The sequence below is a fragment of the Siniperca chuatsi genome, linkage group LG20, assembly GCF_020085105.1.
Source record: "Siniperca chuatsi isolate FFG_IHB_CAS linkage group LG20, ASM2008510v1, whole genome shotgun sequence".
Lineage (NCBI taxonomy): Eukaryota > Metazoa > Chordata > Actinopteri > Centrarchiformes > Sinipercidae > Siniperca > Siniperca chuatsi.
This window is the reverse complement of record NC_058061.1, coordinates 15,267,117-15,285,112: the sequence shown is the minus strand read 5'-3', so window position 1 is coordinate 15,285,112 and position 17,996 is coordinate 15,267,117. Positions and strand designations below refer to the sequence as shown.

At 39.5% G+C, this 17,996-nt stretch overlaps 1 protein-coding gene across 1 annotated transcript; it reads left to right on the top strand.

The window, feature by feature from the left end:
- The first annotated feature begins 1,628 nt into the window (after positions 1–1,628).
- Positions 1,629–16,825, top strand: LOC122868079 (vesicular glutamate transporter 1-like). The gene is made up of 13 exons (XM_044179658.1): positions 1,629–2,123; positions 9,210–9,462; positions 10,162–10,280; positions 10,378–10,492; positions 10,598–10,685; positions 11,022–11,108; positions 11,636–11,772; positions 12,259–12,408; positions 12,798–12,930; positions 13,498–13,608; positions 13,844–13,971; positions 14,540–14,609; positions 14,794–16,825. Exons 1-13 carry the CDS (start codon positions 2,062–2,064, stop codon positions 15,072–15,074), a joined length of 1,734 nt encoding a protein of 577 aa, XP_044035593.1. The 5' UTR covers positions 1,629–2,061; the 3' UTR covers positions 15,075–16,825.
- Positions 16,826–17,996: the final 1,171 nt, after the last annotated feature.

Here is a 17,996-nt window from a genome sequence, read left to right as displayed (position 1 = left end):
AAATATATGAACTGTAGTCATTTGTCATAGGTTTGTACAGCTACAATAAACTAGATCTTTCCTGCACCTTTTATCTAATACCATGCATCCTTTCAGTACTCATCCAGTATGGTACCAGAAAAAATAAACTGTCCAGAGATGAAAGAAATGTTGTCTTGCTCATTTCTTTTTATGGTCAATAATTACAGTCCCATAATTAAGTGACATTGGATGACATGATCTTTGATGCTAACAGGTATAACGGATTATTTGTTTAATTGTCTTTAATCTGTGTTGGTGCCTCTTTAGATAAATGCCCATGTTGTCAAAAATAATGTTGAAGTGGTTTTTATACACCCAGTTTTGTTCATATACTGATTTATAATTTAACAAAACAAATGTTTCTGGATTTCCTTTCCCTCTCACTGGTTTGGATGTGACATGCAGTGACTGTGATGTTACACGATGACGAAATACCAAGCTAATATGAAGGCATTTTCATCTAATCAGTAGCTACAGTCCCCCTTTCACAGCAGACATTTTGACTTGTCATAGTTGGAAAAGCACAGGTAAATGTTACTAATAACATTAACGATGTACTATTTAAGTGTCCTAGTAAGCTGTGACAGTGAGCCAGCATGCACAATACCAGGACCCTGGAACTGAAGCAGCTAAATAGAATTCCGCCATCATTCATTTTATTATTTACACCTGTGCTTTTCCTACTGTGACATGTCAAGATGACTTCAGTGAAAAAGGCCTGTTGCCCGTTTCTTTTATTGGCACTTTATTCCAGACTCAGCTACACCATAGGACCTCCGCTATCAGAGTAAAACAAAACGTGTGCACCATTGTCAATGCAAGTATTTTCAAAAAATATATATTAAAGTACTTCAAACCATGCATACAGACAGTCTGCACACATTTTGAACACATTGGTAGACGGCACATTGTTAGAAGAAGGGGAACGCCACACACTTATAACCACAATGCAATATTTTCTCTTAAACTCTACGTTCTTGGTAGATGGCACATCACTAATATACAGTTAATGTTAGTTATCTGTCATTTGCTTCACTCTAAATTCTGCAAAGATAACCAGAGAAAGCAGCTCGCCATTTGCTACAATGTTTTATTTAGCTGTTTTAGCATAGGTTACATGTCCCAAATCACCGTTATAAATTCAAGGTATTAAGCACGTCTCAGACCCATATGAAAGGGGTTGCAGTATTGATGCGTTATTGCAGCTCTGCCACTGTTACTGTATAGATATGACGCACAGGGCGCATAGCTGAGAGGAGCGCACAGCAAAGTAGAACCTGTCTTATCGTTTTATAAATCAGATTGTTCTGTTTGTCTTTTACTCTTAGACGTGCATAGCATTTACTGTGGATCTATAGTCATTTTTAAAAAAGAATCTCTGGTCATAAAAGAGCAAATAATCGGCAGTCCAACCCAGAATCATTACAGCGCCCTGGGAGCAGCCTGTTACAAATACCTGGGAACTCGGTTAATATGCTTCGATCGGACAGTGTTTAACCAACTCTCTCCATTCAAGGCTTGTGCGGTCCAAGAATAGCCGCTACTTAAATATTCAGTGCTCAAAACTCCGGGCTGCGGGGAAGGAAGTGACATGCTACCTTCCACTCACTACACACTTGGAGAGATTAGCGCGCAGGCAGCAGTAATCTGGTTTCAGGACCACGGCCAGAGACACCGTTTGACCACGAATCCTGTGGAAAGTTGCCTCCAGCGCGCTGTGAACCTTTACGGACACCAAAGAGTGCACTGAAGTTCATTTGGACATTAAGGGCAAAGTGGGACTGACAATATTTGTTCGGTTGATTTTATATAAAGGCAGTTTAAGCAAATTAAATCTCTGGACAATCAGTGGCTGACTACAGATACCGCCGCACAGGAAACTGCGGGTTGAGGAGTCTGGTGATCAAATGAAATCAAGTTGTTGTTGTTTTTTTTATGTGTGAGTGAGAAACACGGGGCGGAGGGAGTAGAGGAGAAGGCTGTGCGCTCAATCGGGAGCGCGCAAAGACTGGACATTGGTCGGATCCTGGAGTCGTGAGGATGGAGATCCGGTCGGACAGGTTTAAGGCCGTGGCAGCCAAGACTCTCGGGAAAATATACGGGTATGTAAAATCTCTCTGGGACAAATTACAACCAGAAAATGTTGTTGCTGCAGGCGTCATTGCCTTCTCATGTTAAACAGAAAGTTAATCTTTTGCAATTAAATTAGCCTACTGGAGGGCAGTCTACAGGCCTAGTTGCTGAACGTGATTTTAATTAGTATTTGTCTTAAAAGAGAAGCAAACGGCTCATTTGAAGATCAAGCCGTCCAGAGGCCTGGATTAGTGTGGGCTTGGATGACCTGGTACAACATCTGTCCCTCTATAGGCTGCTGAATCTGTCACATAAGAAACTGGCATAAATAATGTATCACTTTATAAGCAACTGCAGTCATGCAATAGCTGATAAAAAAAAGTTTTTTTCTGGCACACAAATGCTCTGAAACCTAAAATTAGTCTACCAAAGTTTCTTTCATATGCAATGATAAGTGAATATCCTCATTTGTTTCTGAGGCGCAAATAAACAGAATTAAGTTTCATTTTACGCCGAAACTGTTCTATCAGTGTAAAATGAAACGTCTTCCAGGCTTTTCTGCAGTGCTGTCACGTTACAGAAGCCTTGTCATAGTTTTATGTGGAAATTTATGACTGATCAATCAAGCGATGTGTTTCAGTTTCTACCACACAAAGTATGTTTGTTGAAGTTGTCTAATTATTCTTCCAAACTCACTGAGAGTAACTGTGTGTTTGGTGTAAAAGAGCCCTCTAAGGTCGCTCTCTGCGGCCTGTTCTCACATCTGTCATTATGGGACAGTTAGCTTAGGAAGACTTCCATTAACCCCAAAGGCACAACTTTTGGGGTGTGGGTTAGATATTAGCAGAGCAGCAAAACTTGTGATGATGGACCGGGGACGTGGACTGAGGTCGGAATGGCAAGAAATCTGTTATTTTTAATATCATGTGGCATTTAAGGCCCACAAATAATTCGAGTGTGAGTTTTTTTTAGAACTTCCACAGCTCTACAACCAGGCCTATTGGCAAAGAGCCGGAAAAAAAATGCGTGACACATCTTCTTTGCTGAGAAAAGGTATGTGGGGCAGTCAGGAGTCTGGCCAGTGATGGATATCTGTGCGCAAAAAACTGTTGATGGACTCCCCTTTCTTTCTCTCGGGATTTGATGTAGCGTCTAAACACTTAAATCCTCTCCAGAAATAGCCTCTCCTCGTCCAAGCTGTCGGCCCACGTAAATCCCTGCAGGCCGTACACCTTGGCCACCTCTCTCTCTCTCCCCCTAAGTAGCCCTATAGCTATTCATCGTTTCGTCGTATTCACCCCGAGGGCATCTCACAGCCAGGATTAGGCCACTCGACCACAGTGGCCTATAAGCTTTCATTTCCGTGGAGCGCACGTGCTCTCAGGTGTTCCCTTGGTACCTTGCTGCCGTGCGTAACGCGCACAGGTTCTCTGCACGCAACATGCTTAACGTGCGCACAGAGAAACGCAGACAAGCCGTGTTGACTTACTGTGTTATTTTTTATTTTAGGTAAGGAGCTGTATCCCTTCGACAGCACAGAAACGCTCTATTCTTTTCTATTCGTTTGTGATGCTGTAGTTCTACTCTAATCTGCTCTGTTCTGCTTCTTATTTTCATTATTGTCATGGTCTATGTAACTATTAGATTCTATTAAGCCATAGCCAATATTTATTTAAATTACCTGAAGTTATGTGTAAAGATAAGTGTGACAAAACAGAAACATATTTTCATTGAAGAAGAACCCACTCACATTCTCCTGTCATTCAGCTGTCTCTATTAGGACTGTGACCAACAATTAGCCTATTTTCGATTAATCTGGCGATAATTTTGTCCATTAGGTCTATATAACAGAACAGAAAACAATCAAAAATGGCCACCAAAATGTCCTAAATCCCAAGGTGATGTCATGAAATGTCTTGTTTTGTCTGACCAGCAGTCCAAAACCTAAAAATATTATGTTTACTATATAATGTTAAGCCAAGGGGAAAACTGTGAAGTTTCACATTTGAGAACCTTAAACAAGAGAATGTTTGGATTTTTTACTGAAAAAATGACAAACAATCAATTAACAAAATAGTTGTGGATTAATTTTGATTAACTGACTAATCATTGCAGGTCTAATCTATTTATAGATATTCATAAATATGTCCTCTCTGTGCTTCGGGCATCTCATTCCTGAATCCTTCACCAGAGTGAATTGCCCTCTGTATAACTGAAATATGTACATGTTAAAATTTGATCCATAATATCAGAGGAGAGAACAAATGTAATTGACAGTTGGGCAAATGTAGCCTTTTTTCCTTTAGTTTCAACATAACAGTATTATTTCAGTTCACTGTATTTAACTAATGCAAATGATCTCCAAAATGTATTCGTTTGTGTGACTACAGTGCTTGTAACAGTCCACAGATGAAATTCTAACATTTTGTGTTACTAGACTAAGTTCAGTAGGTCCTACGTAGTGTCATGTTGAGCTTTTCAACCTTTCAGTCAATCTGCACCAGTTATTTGACTCTCTCTTATCCAATCAATGATTCCAAGCTGTTGACTCAACTCTGAACCAAGCTGCTGAACTGCCCTGACATTTGTCCTTGACGTATGAATTAAGAGATTAGTTTGCAGAGAGAACCAGGAATACTCACTTAGCAGAACAGGTCATGTGAATTCAGTTTTCTTACATGTCATCAAGATTCAAAACTGAGCACTTTTCTTATTGAGTAAAATTAGTTCACAGACGCGCCCAGACCTTTCCTCGTGGTGTGATGACTGAGACAAAGAGAAGGTCAGGTGGCTTGTAAGGATTACAACGGATTTTCTTTCACTCAGGGTCAGTCATGAAAAGTCACTGCAGCAGATACGTTAGGCCTATATGCTAGAAATATTTTGAAAAACAGGCATGTACAGTTTAGCCATTGCAGAGAAAGAAAATGTGGACATCCTCTGGATATTGAGAAATAAATTGGTGTTGAAGAAGAAGAAAATGTTGTGAAGTGTGCGCGAGACTGCATGAGTCAGGGGAGTTGACGGTAAAAGGCAGTGTTAAAGATGAAGAAGAGACAGGAAGAATGAAGAGAGATAAAAATAGTCCAAGAGAGCCACAGATATTAATAATTCAAGAGAGAGAATCATTAATACTTGATCAGTGTCGGAGACTGTTCGAACCCCTGCTTACAGTAACTAATCGAGCATGTATGTTTCATAATTGTGTAGCTGTTATTTCCCAATCTTCTTACTGTTGGAGTTTTTAGCTGACTTATTTGAAAAGGTTTGTTGGCAGGAACATAAAGTCAGGTCCAAGTCTTTTTGTCACTCGATATGTTAGTATCCATGTCATTTTTAAGTCTCCACAAGAAGTACATCTTATGAAGCTGCAATAATGGTTGTTTAAAAATATATAATTAAATTTCAGATTTGTGATTGTCCTTGTCCCTGGTGACTTGATAGAGCGGTAACATTTAGGACAGGGTTCATTCAAGTACACAGAGAAACAAAGTCTCACACAGCTAAAAGAAAAAACCTTCATTCTGAATTCGTTGGTACAGTTGGTCTATATTTAAGTAGGATGTACAAAATGAGTAAGGTTTGTGTCACAAGTCATATGTCCTTGGTCTTGATGCTGTACACCATCTAAGGATGACACCCAGTGGTCTACATCAGTTTCAATCTCTTAACTCTCTCTGCACTTCCAACCATCTAATAAGGGCAAAATGCCAAGATATACAATCTTGGTAAATATATAATAAGGAAAATAAGGTATTTTGTCAGTCTGTCAGTCAGTTGGTGCAACGCTTTGGTTCAGACTGAAATATGTCAACTATATTGAGATAACTATAACAACTATTGGATGAAATATTGTACGCACTCCCCCTCCCCCTTCCATTTCATTGGTTGCCAGTTTGTTGCACAACCTGCATATTTCCTGGTCGAGTGGAGTGAGACTCAGACTCAGTCATATCAAGTGATGAATCTTTCGTGATAGAGTAATGAATTAATTTTGCAACATATAACTTACACACTAGCTATAGATTTAGGTTACTTTGTGCGGTGATGTTTCATGTAACGTTATCTATGGTAATCTTAGGATATGGCTAGCTAGCTTTAGGTAACCCTTTTTTCCCCATCATTTAATAATTATAGGGGCCCTATATTGCAACACTTACTGTAAAATGACATTTCAATCATCTTTACACTATAAGACATTAGGTAAATATTTACATTTTAATCCAAGAGAGGGAGTACAGTACATTGTAGGGATGCTATTAAAACCCACAGCGCTCCACATTAGACAAACTTTGTTTAATGTTGACCTAACATTAGAAGTGTTTTCTTGCTGAAAACAAACCTCATATATAAAAAACAGCTGAGTGCCACACAGCAGCAATGGCTACAGGGAGAAAGGACGACTAAATGATCATGACAGTATTTTCAGATATTAACATGAGTACCGTAGCTGTTGAGCTCAGTGCAGCTAGCCACAAGTACCTCAGTGAAGTGTCTCATAATAGGGCTAACGTTAGACTGCTATATGAGATGACACCCTCAATAATAGTCACGTTTTGGGTCTAAACACTATAATGAGCAGATTTACAGTAGTTCTGAACTTTAATTTACCTTCGACATGCCACATTGGTAATATATTGGGATCCCACATCCACTCCGTTCTTAAAGAAGAGAGACTGTCTTTTCATAAGTGGACCAGTCCGGCACCGGCCCGGACGGACTAGTGACTGGTCAATCAAGTTGCCCTACATAAACTTGTACTGGCCCCGGGCCATCGGTTATATCGGACCCTGGCCCACTTCTAAATCCCCTCTGATACGCATCTTTTCTCTTATAACGTTACAGTGTTTGAGGGAACTATAACATTAGGTAACTGAACGCAACCGTCACTAATGCTAACGTAGCCCCTCAGGGATTGAAGCTGTTATTTCTCTAACTTTGACAATCTAACCGGTGACAACACATTAGTTATGGTTTTAAGGACTATGACTGTCGGTAATTGTTTATTTTGTTTAAATATGCAGCACTGTAATTTTATGAGTTATTGTTGTTCAGATGATTAAGCTAAGATAGCTAATATATGCTAATGTCAGTGTCTGTTTTTTCCATACTAACTGGCTAACTATACCACGTGATACCAATGTCGTTATACTATTGGCTCACAAGCCTTGTTAGAAGCAGGAACCAAACGTCAGACATCTCACACAGAGATAAACAAAACATTAATTTTGGACCCGTCAACATTTTATAAATTATTAATTCACAAACTTTTTTAGGAAAAGTGATACTTTAATTCTGCACCTTTCTAAAAACTCTGTGGATGTACTATTTTAAAAAAAATCTACATAAAATGTTATTCATATAACCTTTAAAGTTAGCATGGGAGTTTTCTAGTTTACTGTAAGCTACATTGCAGCAGTTAAATTATGCTCAATGCACGCCATGAAAAATATTGTATTTACATGACACAGTTCAATACATTTTGTGGTGAGGACTTCTCAACCAAATCGTCTTACAACACTAACATGTTGATGTGGTTGTCATGATGCACAGGAGATTCACTGTGATCACAGCAACCACATTTACCAGACCGATGGCACACACCCAGCACATGTACCAAAAAAGTTATCTATCGCTTCCTACTTCTATACCTTTGGCAGGTGACTTATAACTTATTGCTGGTTTTAACTGGTCGACACACAGTGATGACATGAAAACAATATCTAGAAAAGGCTCTTGTTGGCTGTATTGGCCTTAATGGTTTAAACTGTGAGTAGTAATTTTTGTGGGTGAAACGAAAGCAATTTTGTCATTGTTATTTTGTTGTTGTAATGGGGTTTTTCTGGGGTGTCAGATGACCTGCAGTTTTCACTTTGGCTATTACCTCAAAATAGCGAAACTGATAAATATTTGTCAGTTTCCATGTGTTTATATGACATAAATCTTAGCACACAGTAGTGTGACGTACAGCATCCAGTCCATACTTGCTTTTCCAGGTAAAGATTTTCATCTCAGTCATGATGAACGTTCACAATGGCCACTGTGGGAGTATGTCTTATTAATGGGGTGTCAGCTGGGGGGTCAGCTATCATGATACACTTAAATGTGGTTCATAGGGGGGTCCGTTTTATCTCCTTCAGTCCTGTACAAGCAGCTGTCAGATAAAGTAGTCTATAAATTACACCCCAACCCCCCCAGTCCAAGCTTGATTCATGAAGGCCATAGGGATATTTTCTTTTAGCTTTTACATATAAATATGAAAACCTAAGTATGTATAATAAATAAAGCTGTAATATAAAAGGGGCTCTGTGCTCTGGACCTGCAGTGCTCGAGTCTGATATGAGAACTCAGCATCAGCACTGCTGATGTCATGTTTAATAGATGATCTGCTGCGTTTAGATACATATTTGATGCCTGTTAGACTGGAGGCTGGCAGAGTTCATGGGTTCTCAGGGTTTCTCAGCAAACAATATGAACATAGGCAGGAACAGACAAAGAGCAGTTAACCTTGTTTGGAAGGAGAAGAGGAGCATTGACACACCAGGATTAGACAGGTTTCTGTAAACACTGTTGTCTTTTACTCACACTGTATTCTTCACTCTCAGACAGTTCTGTCAGGAGATTAATTTCTGCAATACAAAAATAGCAAATATATGAACACCTTGAGAAGACAGGATAAGTCAAAGGTATGTCAGCGAGCTCCAGTGGCGGTAGGCTGACAGACAACTGTGCTGACCGTCTCTCGTTAAGATGCTGGAGTTACCAGTCAAATTGACAGCGAGAATGATTGTCTGAACATCTAGATCCATGTACTTTTATCATGCCAAGTTGTCAGTCTAAAAGCCATTCAGAACAGGATCTGTTTTCACTGTGGGAACCAGAGTTTGGAAAACCTCACAAGTTGACAGAAGAGAAATACAAAGATGTTGGCTACATTAAAGTTTAACTATTTAAATCAACTTCTTAAGAAAACAGATTCACTAGCACTTCCTTTGAAGACAGTTTAGTGAATGTATATATCTGGTATAGGACCAACCAAGGGACTGAGTCTAAACTACAATGGTTTACATATTACATTTTCCATTTACTCCCTTTTTCCAATCCCTTCTTCACAGAGCTCTTGAGAAGAAGCAGGAAAATGGTGAGACCATCGAGCTGTCGGCGGAGGGCCGGCCGGAGCTGGTGGAGGAGAAGGAGCTGCCCGTGGTGGACTGCACATGCTTCGGCCTGCCCAGGCGCTACATCATCGCCATCCTCTCTGGCATTGGCTTCTGCATCTCCTTTGGTATTCGATGTAACTTGGGTGTGGCCATCGTCAGCATGGTCAACAGCCACACCATCTTCAGAGACAATAAGCAGGTCGTAGTGGTGAGTGGCGGCGGATGAGGTGGGAACAGTGGTCTAAGTTTATGGTACCTTTAGTTATCCTTTTCTTAAGTGAAAAGGTCTACAACAACAAGGCAAAATAAATATTATTGTTTCTCTAGATTATTTATATAAGAGGTAAGTAGTTAAAGGTTTGACACAGCTAAGCAAAGTGAAGGAAAGTCAGTGGTCTAGTATATGCCTCATGGGGACCAGTAATCAATCATGTCAGTTCTCTTGTTTTGATTGTTCTTCCTTCAGTTTAGCGGCTTGTAATCCCACTTAATCTAATGACCAGTATTAGACACTGTCTGTTCTGGGAGATAAAATTTCACCTCAGTGCATTTCAAAAATCTAATTCAAGTATATGTGCAGATTAGGGCTGTCACAATATCAGATTTTCACTACACGATTATCATGGCCAAAATAATTCACGATATTGATATTATCGCAATATCTATAAAAAATTTGAAAACAAATTTAGCTAGCTTAAAACTAGCTAAAAGTTAGCTAGTTTGTGTCTTCTTCTTTTTAACGTTTTATGGATGTTGGAAACCACTGTTAAGGTGCATTACCGCCACCTACTATGACAAAGCGAGAACGGAAAGAAAAGAGACACTGGATTATTTACACAATATTATCATATGTGTATTATTAACATAATATTAATATTTAATTTTTATATGTCACGATTATCAACAGAACGCTCAGTTTGACTGGGATCCAGAAACAGTCGGAATGATCCACGGGTCCTTCTTCTGGGGATACATAGTGACCCAAATCCCAGGAGGGTTCATCTGTCAAAAGTTTGCAGCAAACAGGTCTGTTAATCTACTATTTATAGTATGCAAGGGATAATCAAGCATTCTTTTATACATACTGAATGTTTCTTCCTTTCTCTATTCTTTCTTCTCCCAGAGTGTTTGGCTTTGCTATAGTGGCCACATCTTGCCTGAATATGCTCATCCCTACAGCAGCACGGATGCATTTTGGCTGTGTTATCATTGTCAGGGTGTTTCAAGGACTTGTGGAGGTGCCTGATTCTTGTCTATAGCTTTCTCTTAAACAAGAAATGGGCATAGAAAGATTTCTATTTGCATTTTAGAACACAAGTTCTATTTTTTCCCCTATCCTACAGGGAGTTTCCTATCCAGCTTGTCATGGTATTTGGGCAAAATGGGCACCACCTCTTGAAAGAAGTCGCCTGGCCACGACAGCATTTTGTGGTGAGTCCATTATCACTGTACTTGTTTCTCACTGTCTTTAAACAATGGATGTTTGTTACCACTTTAAGAGACATTTATTGCAAGTTTAATATACCCACAATTAGAGTTGAAATGTTTAGTCTATTAATCAATTGCTTAATTTTAAGAAAATTAATCTGCAACTATTTTGATAATCGATTAAACGTTTCAGTTATTTTTCAGTTTGTTTTCCAGCTTCTCAAATGTGAGGAGTAGCTGCTTTTCTTTGTCATATATGACATATTATAGACTAAACAGTTAAGTGACAAAATAAGTGGTTAATTGTTAGTTGCAGCCTTAAACACAATGTTTTTCTAGGTTCTTATGCTGGTGCTGTGATTGCCATGCCATTAGCTGGAATCCTGGTCCAGTACTCAGGATGGTCATCAGTCTTCTATGTCTACGGTAAGAAGCCCTTGACCTTTAGGCTGGAGCTCAACAAAATCAAATGAAGAGACTTTACACTGGGGGTACTTTTTTCAGACCAAACTATAACTTTGGAAACTACACATACACATCAGAAATACAATACAATGTGATTGTTGCAATAATAAACATGACAACAGATTCCTAAAGTGATCAGTTGGTTTGTGACAACACTAAATACATCAAAATGCTGATTTCAGTAGTTGTGAAGGCACACCCATCACTATGCACAACGTACAGTAACACAGTAGATGCTGACACATACAGAAACTAAAATGACAAGAAGACCGCAAAACCAAGCACAATAAATATGAGAAACAGAAGAAGAAGAAAAAAAACATCTCCTGTTATGTATGAATTCAACATCTAATCCCAGTCTGTACTGAGGCAGCAGCTACAGTCAAGGTGTCTCCTTTGTAGCTTGTTCTTTTTGACCTTTCTTTCCAGTTTTGACACTTACAGTACTCCTCTTTTCCCTGCCTGTTTGTCTTCCTTCCTTTCCCCAGGAAGTTTTGGGGTCATGTGGTATTGCTTCTGGTTCCTGGTGTCTTATGAAAGTCCAGCAGCCCATCCCACCATCACTGAGGAGGAGAGAAAATATATTGAGGAAAGCATTGGCGAGTCGGCCCAACATACAGTAACGGTCAGTACATAGAGTAGATTGCTTAGGTACAATATGATTCAAACCCTGTATCACATCACACTGGCTGACGTTAACAGTACTGATGTGGCCTGCCCTATCATTTACATTTCCTTCAAGTGAATGTGAAGAGTTTGCAATATCACTATGTTGGGGACAAGACTGCAAGTAGATTTGAACAAAGAGTGTGATGGTAAACAAGCAAAGCAAAGTAAGAGTAAGAAGGAAGTGAGCCTAGGTGGAGCTTAAGTGGGTGTCAAACTTTATCATGAGCTGATTCTGAAATGCCAGTAATAGTTTATCAAAATGAGAACAACACAGATAGATTTAGAAACTCCATATCAGTGGTAACCTCTGCTCATTTGTGTCTGCATTCATGCATTCAAGTACAACTATCAATTTACTCCACCCATCTTCTTATTGATCACAAGAGGCTTTAGAATTTCATTACAAAATCAGCAAAGTAAGTGGTATTTTTCTGTGTTACAGAAATTCAACACACCGTGGAGGGCCTTCTTTACGTCCATGCCAGTGTACGCCATCATTGTGGCTAATTTCTGCAGAAGCTGGACTTTCTATTTGCTTCTCATCAGCCAGCCTGCATACTTCGAGGAGGTTTTTGGGTTTGAGATTAGCAAGGTAACAGAAACCAGATGGCATTTGGTTATGAGCACTGCACCAGGAACAAAAGTTTCCATATGTACAATAACATGATACTACCGAGGAAAGTCAAAGCTAGTCTGCTTTCCAGGTTTATTACGGTAGTCTCAGATCTGTTACAAAAAAAAAAAATTTCTTTCTTTCTCATTTAGGTGGGTCAAAACACCAGCAAGACTTGTAGTATATAGAACAACTTTATTGTTAGACCAACATGTTTCGGCTTGCGGCCTTCATCGGGGTCATCCTGATCACAATAAAGTTGTTCTGTATACTACAAGTGTTGCTGGAGTTTTGACCTCTTTAGACTTTTTCCTTCTTCATGCACCTTGGAAGTAGGTGAAGTTGTGCCTACTCTGTTTCTCATCTAGGTGGGCATAGTTTCCGCACTTCCCCACCTCGTCATGACCATTATCGTGCCCATTGGCGGCCAGCTAGCTGACTATCTGCGCTCCAACCAAATCATGACCACCACTAACGTCAGGAAACTTATGAACTGTGGAGGTAAGAAAGGGCCAAAATGAAGGGAAGGCTAAATTAGAATTGCAGAATGGGGAACACATAGATGTAGTATATATAAAAATGCAGCTGACTTGCTGTGTCCATAACAAGAAACAAGAAAACTGTAGTCATCTTCTTTCTAGATGTAATTAGACGTTTTTCTAAGCACCCTATTTTAGTCAGAAGGCAGTCAGAAGTAGCTGCGATTGTGGTTAACTACTGTATTTAGTCAGCTATGGTGAGAAAACATTTGCTGCAAAATGAAAATGATGACTCACTGTAGAGCAGAAGCCCCGTCTCTGTTGGCTATTTTTGAACTAGAGAGCAATCGATAGCGATGTAAAATGAGGAAGCTTACAGTGTACATATCGAGTTTTGGGAAGCTGGCAACTTTAGGTTACTGCTTAGTCAACAGCATTTTATGAAAAGGGAGAAGAGAACTGCGTGGAGAAAAATGGCCTTCAGTTGACTTAAATCAATAAGCATCTTGCATTGAGACTTAATGTTTTTCATTAACACATTAAAATAATTTTTTGTTTGTGTCTGTGCTATTTCACTTGTCCGCATCAGGGTTTGGGATGGAGGCAACCCTGCTGCTGGTGGTGGGCTTCTCTCATACAAAAGGGGTTGCCATAACATTTCTGGTCCTGGCTGTGGGTTTCTCTGGTTTTGCCATTTCAGGTGACACCATAATTTGTTTGCTCTTTAAAAAAAACAAGCTGTTTTGTACACATTTTGTTGCACGCATGAACATTGCCCCCATCAATATCCATAAGCCCCCTTTTTACAGAGGGAATCGACTTGTTCTTTTAAACCTTTTGGCCACAAATATCAAAGTACAATTTGTAAGGCTTGTGAATACATAACTATTTCCTGTAATTTATGTGTTAATGTTGTATTTATCCTTCCTCATAAGGTTTCAACGTCAACCACCTGGACATTGCACCACGCTATGCTAGCATCCTCATGGGTATCTCCAACGGTGTGGGCACTTTGTCTGGTATGGTTTGCCCACTTATAGTTGGTGCCATGACAAAGCATAAGGTGAGAACTTAATATGTTGTAAAATGCACTCTAAAAGATATTTCTTTTCTTATTTTGTTGTCTGAAGGTGTGTTTTTGTAATTACCATGGATTATTGAGCAAACATGCATGTTGCATCTCCTCATTGTGTGTATAAACAAAGCACCTCTAACTGAGTTTGGTCATAGAAAATGTTTCACCTACCTAAAATAGCAGAGGTGTCACTTCCTCAGAAGGACTACTTTTAAATGTTACCATTTTACATGTCCAATAGTCATAGAGGGAGAAATGTATCACTTAAGGGAGACAGATATCAATTAATTTTGCACTCAGGGTAGCTCAATACACCAGAAGTCAGCGCATGCAGTCACAAGATGTGTAGAATCTTAAGTAAGGTGCCTCAAGTTTTATTGACCAGAGTAAAGGTGTGTAAGAAGTGTAAGCACATTTATAGAACACAATACATGCACAAGCCTCTCTTTGACTGGTTTGATTAAATGTGTGACTATAACTTTAGAATATTTAGAACCCTTTTTTTTAATGCTTATAACCTCTCTTCCTCTTTTTTTCCCTCACCCTCCCTTGATAGACGCGGGAGGAGTGGCAGGGTGTGTTTCTTATCGCCTCTCTTGTTCATTATGGCGGTGTTATATTCTATGGTGTGTATATTCTCCTCTTCATTTGTGTTTCCACTCATTCTTCCATAATCACAGCATGAGGATGTTTAAGTATGCAATAATCTGTGCATTGTTCTTCATGCAGTCTTCTGTGGATTGGGTTAGCAATGCAATATGCAAAAACTTTATATCTTACAGACTGATCTTGTCTTTGTCTGTGCTGCAGGCCTCTTTGCATCTGGAGAGAAGCAAGCTTGGGCGGAGCCGGAGCAGCTGAGTGATGAGAAATGTGGCATCCTGGATGAGGATGAGCTTGCAAACGAGACAGAGGAGCTGTATCGCACAAGTGGCGGAGCAGGCTATGGAGCCATGAACCAGGGTGCGGATCCCAACGGAGGCATGGGAGGAGGAGGCTGGGTCTCAGACTGGGACAAAACTGAGGAGTATGTCCAACCAGCCGGAACCAATAATTACCTTTATGGAGGGGAGGGGGAGACCGAGAGTTAACATAAAACCAGCAGATCCTCTGCACGTAGCCTTTAGTGAGGCAGAAACATTACATTAACAGTGTGGAGTTTCACCTAAAGGCATGAAGAACTTTGAAAGTGCGAAATTAAAATGGAATGCGGGAGGGGACAATTTTCAGCAAGCCTGACTGTATTATCATAACTGAACTGAATTCAGAGAGAGACTCCACAGTGGAGGTGAAGACATTAGTAAATGTAAAATGTGTGTTTGTGTGTGATTGCAATTGTGTACCTTGTGTGACAGACAATCTAAGTAAGTAAGAGTGTTTTAGGACTCATCAGCCTCCCTGCAGTCGCTCTTGGAGGAGGGCTGTGCTTTAGGCCTGGTGTGGCTTTCTCTGATGTTTATTCATTGTAATAATTGTAGAAATTTCTATCTTGTCTGACATGTTTTGGATTTCATTTGTATGCCTCTCACTTATTTTTGAATCATTCAAGATTACAAATCTTTAGGCGCACATTGGTCACAATTTCTGTTGTAAAACGTACTGAGTTTGATTAATTAGTTTTTTTAAAGTTTCATAAATGGTTGTAGAATTTCCGCAAACCACAGCAGAGTATGCACCTCCACTGAAGTTAAAATGGAAACTCACCAGCTACAAGGTCTTCACACAATGTTATGAAAGCTTTTTTTCCTAAAAACAATGCTAAGTTTAGTCCTTAATGTGCACACTTTTAAGAAAAAGCATGTTACTTGTGCCAATACAACAAAAAATCTTGCTCTGTAGTATTGGTTTACTCATTCACTGACAAAGTAATTGATCACCTGCAAACATTACTGTACACAGCTTTCTGTGAAGTCTAAATAGCCCTTACTGACATTTTTAGATTCAGCACTTTGATTTCGTCATGTAAAATGTTTTATGTAGCCTACTAGCCTACTAGGCTCCCACCCTGCATGCAGGGTGAACACCTACCAGCCACTAACAGATAAATGTTCAAATTCACCAGCCACTCAACAGTAAATCATTATTTTGTGTCTGAAATCTACCATCAACTTTCACGTTTTATCAGCATTTAGCTGTTGGCTAATGCTAATTTCCCACTATACATGTAATATATGCTTCATTAATGTTATTCTATTATATTACTGTTGTGTTCAGGCAATTCATGCTCTAAGTGTAAACATCAAGAAAAGCACTTTGCTGGCACCATATAACCTAAGAAACCCCAACACCACAAAAATCACAGAGGCGAGTCTGTTGTGTGATACCAGTTATTTACCATATGTCAAGATTAAAAACTGTGCAAATAAAATGAGAATGTTAGTCCTGTAGAGCCATCACGTAGATCTCAGTCAATCTTGTTTAAAGGTGGACTCTAATTACCCTTTGCTTTATTTTATAGTGCAGCAATTTTAAAATATGCTAAAGACCATTTAAAAATAAAAGCCTGATAATGGACAACAAAACAATGATGTTTCACTGTACATGAGCAATTTGTTTTACTTTTGTTAGTAGATGTTGTAATGTATCTTGCTAGCCCCAAAATGAAGGTTTAAGATAAAAAATCCCTGTGTTAGATTATGTAATGGTATTACTTTGGCTGATTCACTGAGTGGAGTTAATTGATAGATTACATGTTAAATGTTAGTGTTTTTACTGACATTTTTAATTAATTTCTTGTTAAATGTTTTGTTCTGAATTGTAAACTAAAACTATATGTAAAAATCATGTACATGTGGAAAATGTTATATAATAAAACCTAGAGGTGATAATTCCTGTACAATAATTATAGACATTATTGGCAGTTAATGTTCATGCATTACTACCCTTTTTATGTTTTAATGTTTGGTATTAGGTGATGCATAAACTATCTTTCAAAAAATAGATGATTACAGCTTTTAATCAGCTGTTTTGTCTTGTTCGAGCCAACTTTCCTCTGCTCCATGCCTGATTCAGGTATTAATAATGTAAGTCTTTAAACCTTTGGATACGGTGGTTTCATGTTACAAATAATGCCGTACTCCACACAGCATATTGATCACTGAACTCAAGTATAAGAGCATGGAAATGAAGAAGAAAAATAAAATGGCACCAGAGCAAGGGACTCTCCAGTTTTCCTCAGCCAGTAAAAAGCACTGAGGGATTCACCCTCACTGTCCTGCTCTGGTGTCTAAAATCAATGGGATTATCCTGCATCCATCTGCCAGTGAGAGAAATAGTAGTCACCTGTATGTAATTCCAGTTCTATGAGTGCAAGATGTGCATAGCCTTCTAATGGACTTTGCAATTGGTTTACCTCATCGAGGCTCTACCTCGGCACCCTGAGACAGACCTTTGCAATCAGGAAGTAGAAACCAAACACTATAAAAGACCAGCACATCTGCTGTTCATTTCCATTTTTAACTCAGCAACAGGAATAGAACAGGGCCAGCTGGGCCTGTAGTTACAGGGCTACACACATACTCACAGAGATGGAGTTACAGCCAAGTAACTACCATTTCTATTTAGTTCTATTTCTATTTTTGTTGCTACGCCGTCCAACAGGCTTAGCTATTGGTATCCACTGAAGGCGAAAGACGTTAGGGATGTGATGTACTCCCTGCTGGGCCTGAATCTGATAACAAAAATCCTGACCCAACTGCTGACTGGGCGAAATAGGTCAAGTAGCCATTAAGCACCACCAGCCTAGGGGTCCCACAAACTGACTTCACTCTCCAAGCTAGGCGCTGAAAATGACCAAGGCATCAATCTGACCCAGATGGTGCCTCCACAGATGTTGCACCAAACACAGAGTGAGACACAGAGTCAGATGTCATATCCCTAACACAAAAGTGGATGTACAAGGCAAATATATTCCACTGATAGGCTCCTGAACAGGGCGTCCGACAAGGCAGTGCTCCTGGTGGACTACTCCCTAAGACCCATCAGAGGGGTGCGACCCATTGCTTCATAGCCCT

Bases quoted from the DNA above. Each gene is read 5' to 3' on its own strand.
- LOC122868079 (XM_044179658.1), top strand. From the start codon at position 2,062: ATGGAGATCCGGTCGGACAGGTTTAAGGCCGTGGCAGCCAAGACTCTC. The intron at 11,109-11,635 runs GTAAGAAGCCCT...TCCTTTCCCCAG, and splicing joins ATCAGTCTTCTATGTCTACG to GAAGTTTTGGGGTCATGTGG. The intron at 12,409-12,797 runs GTAACAGAAACC...TTTCTCATCTAG, and splicing joins TTGGGTTTGAGATTAGCAAG to GTGGGCATAGTTTCCGCACT.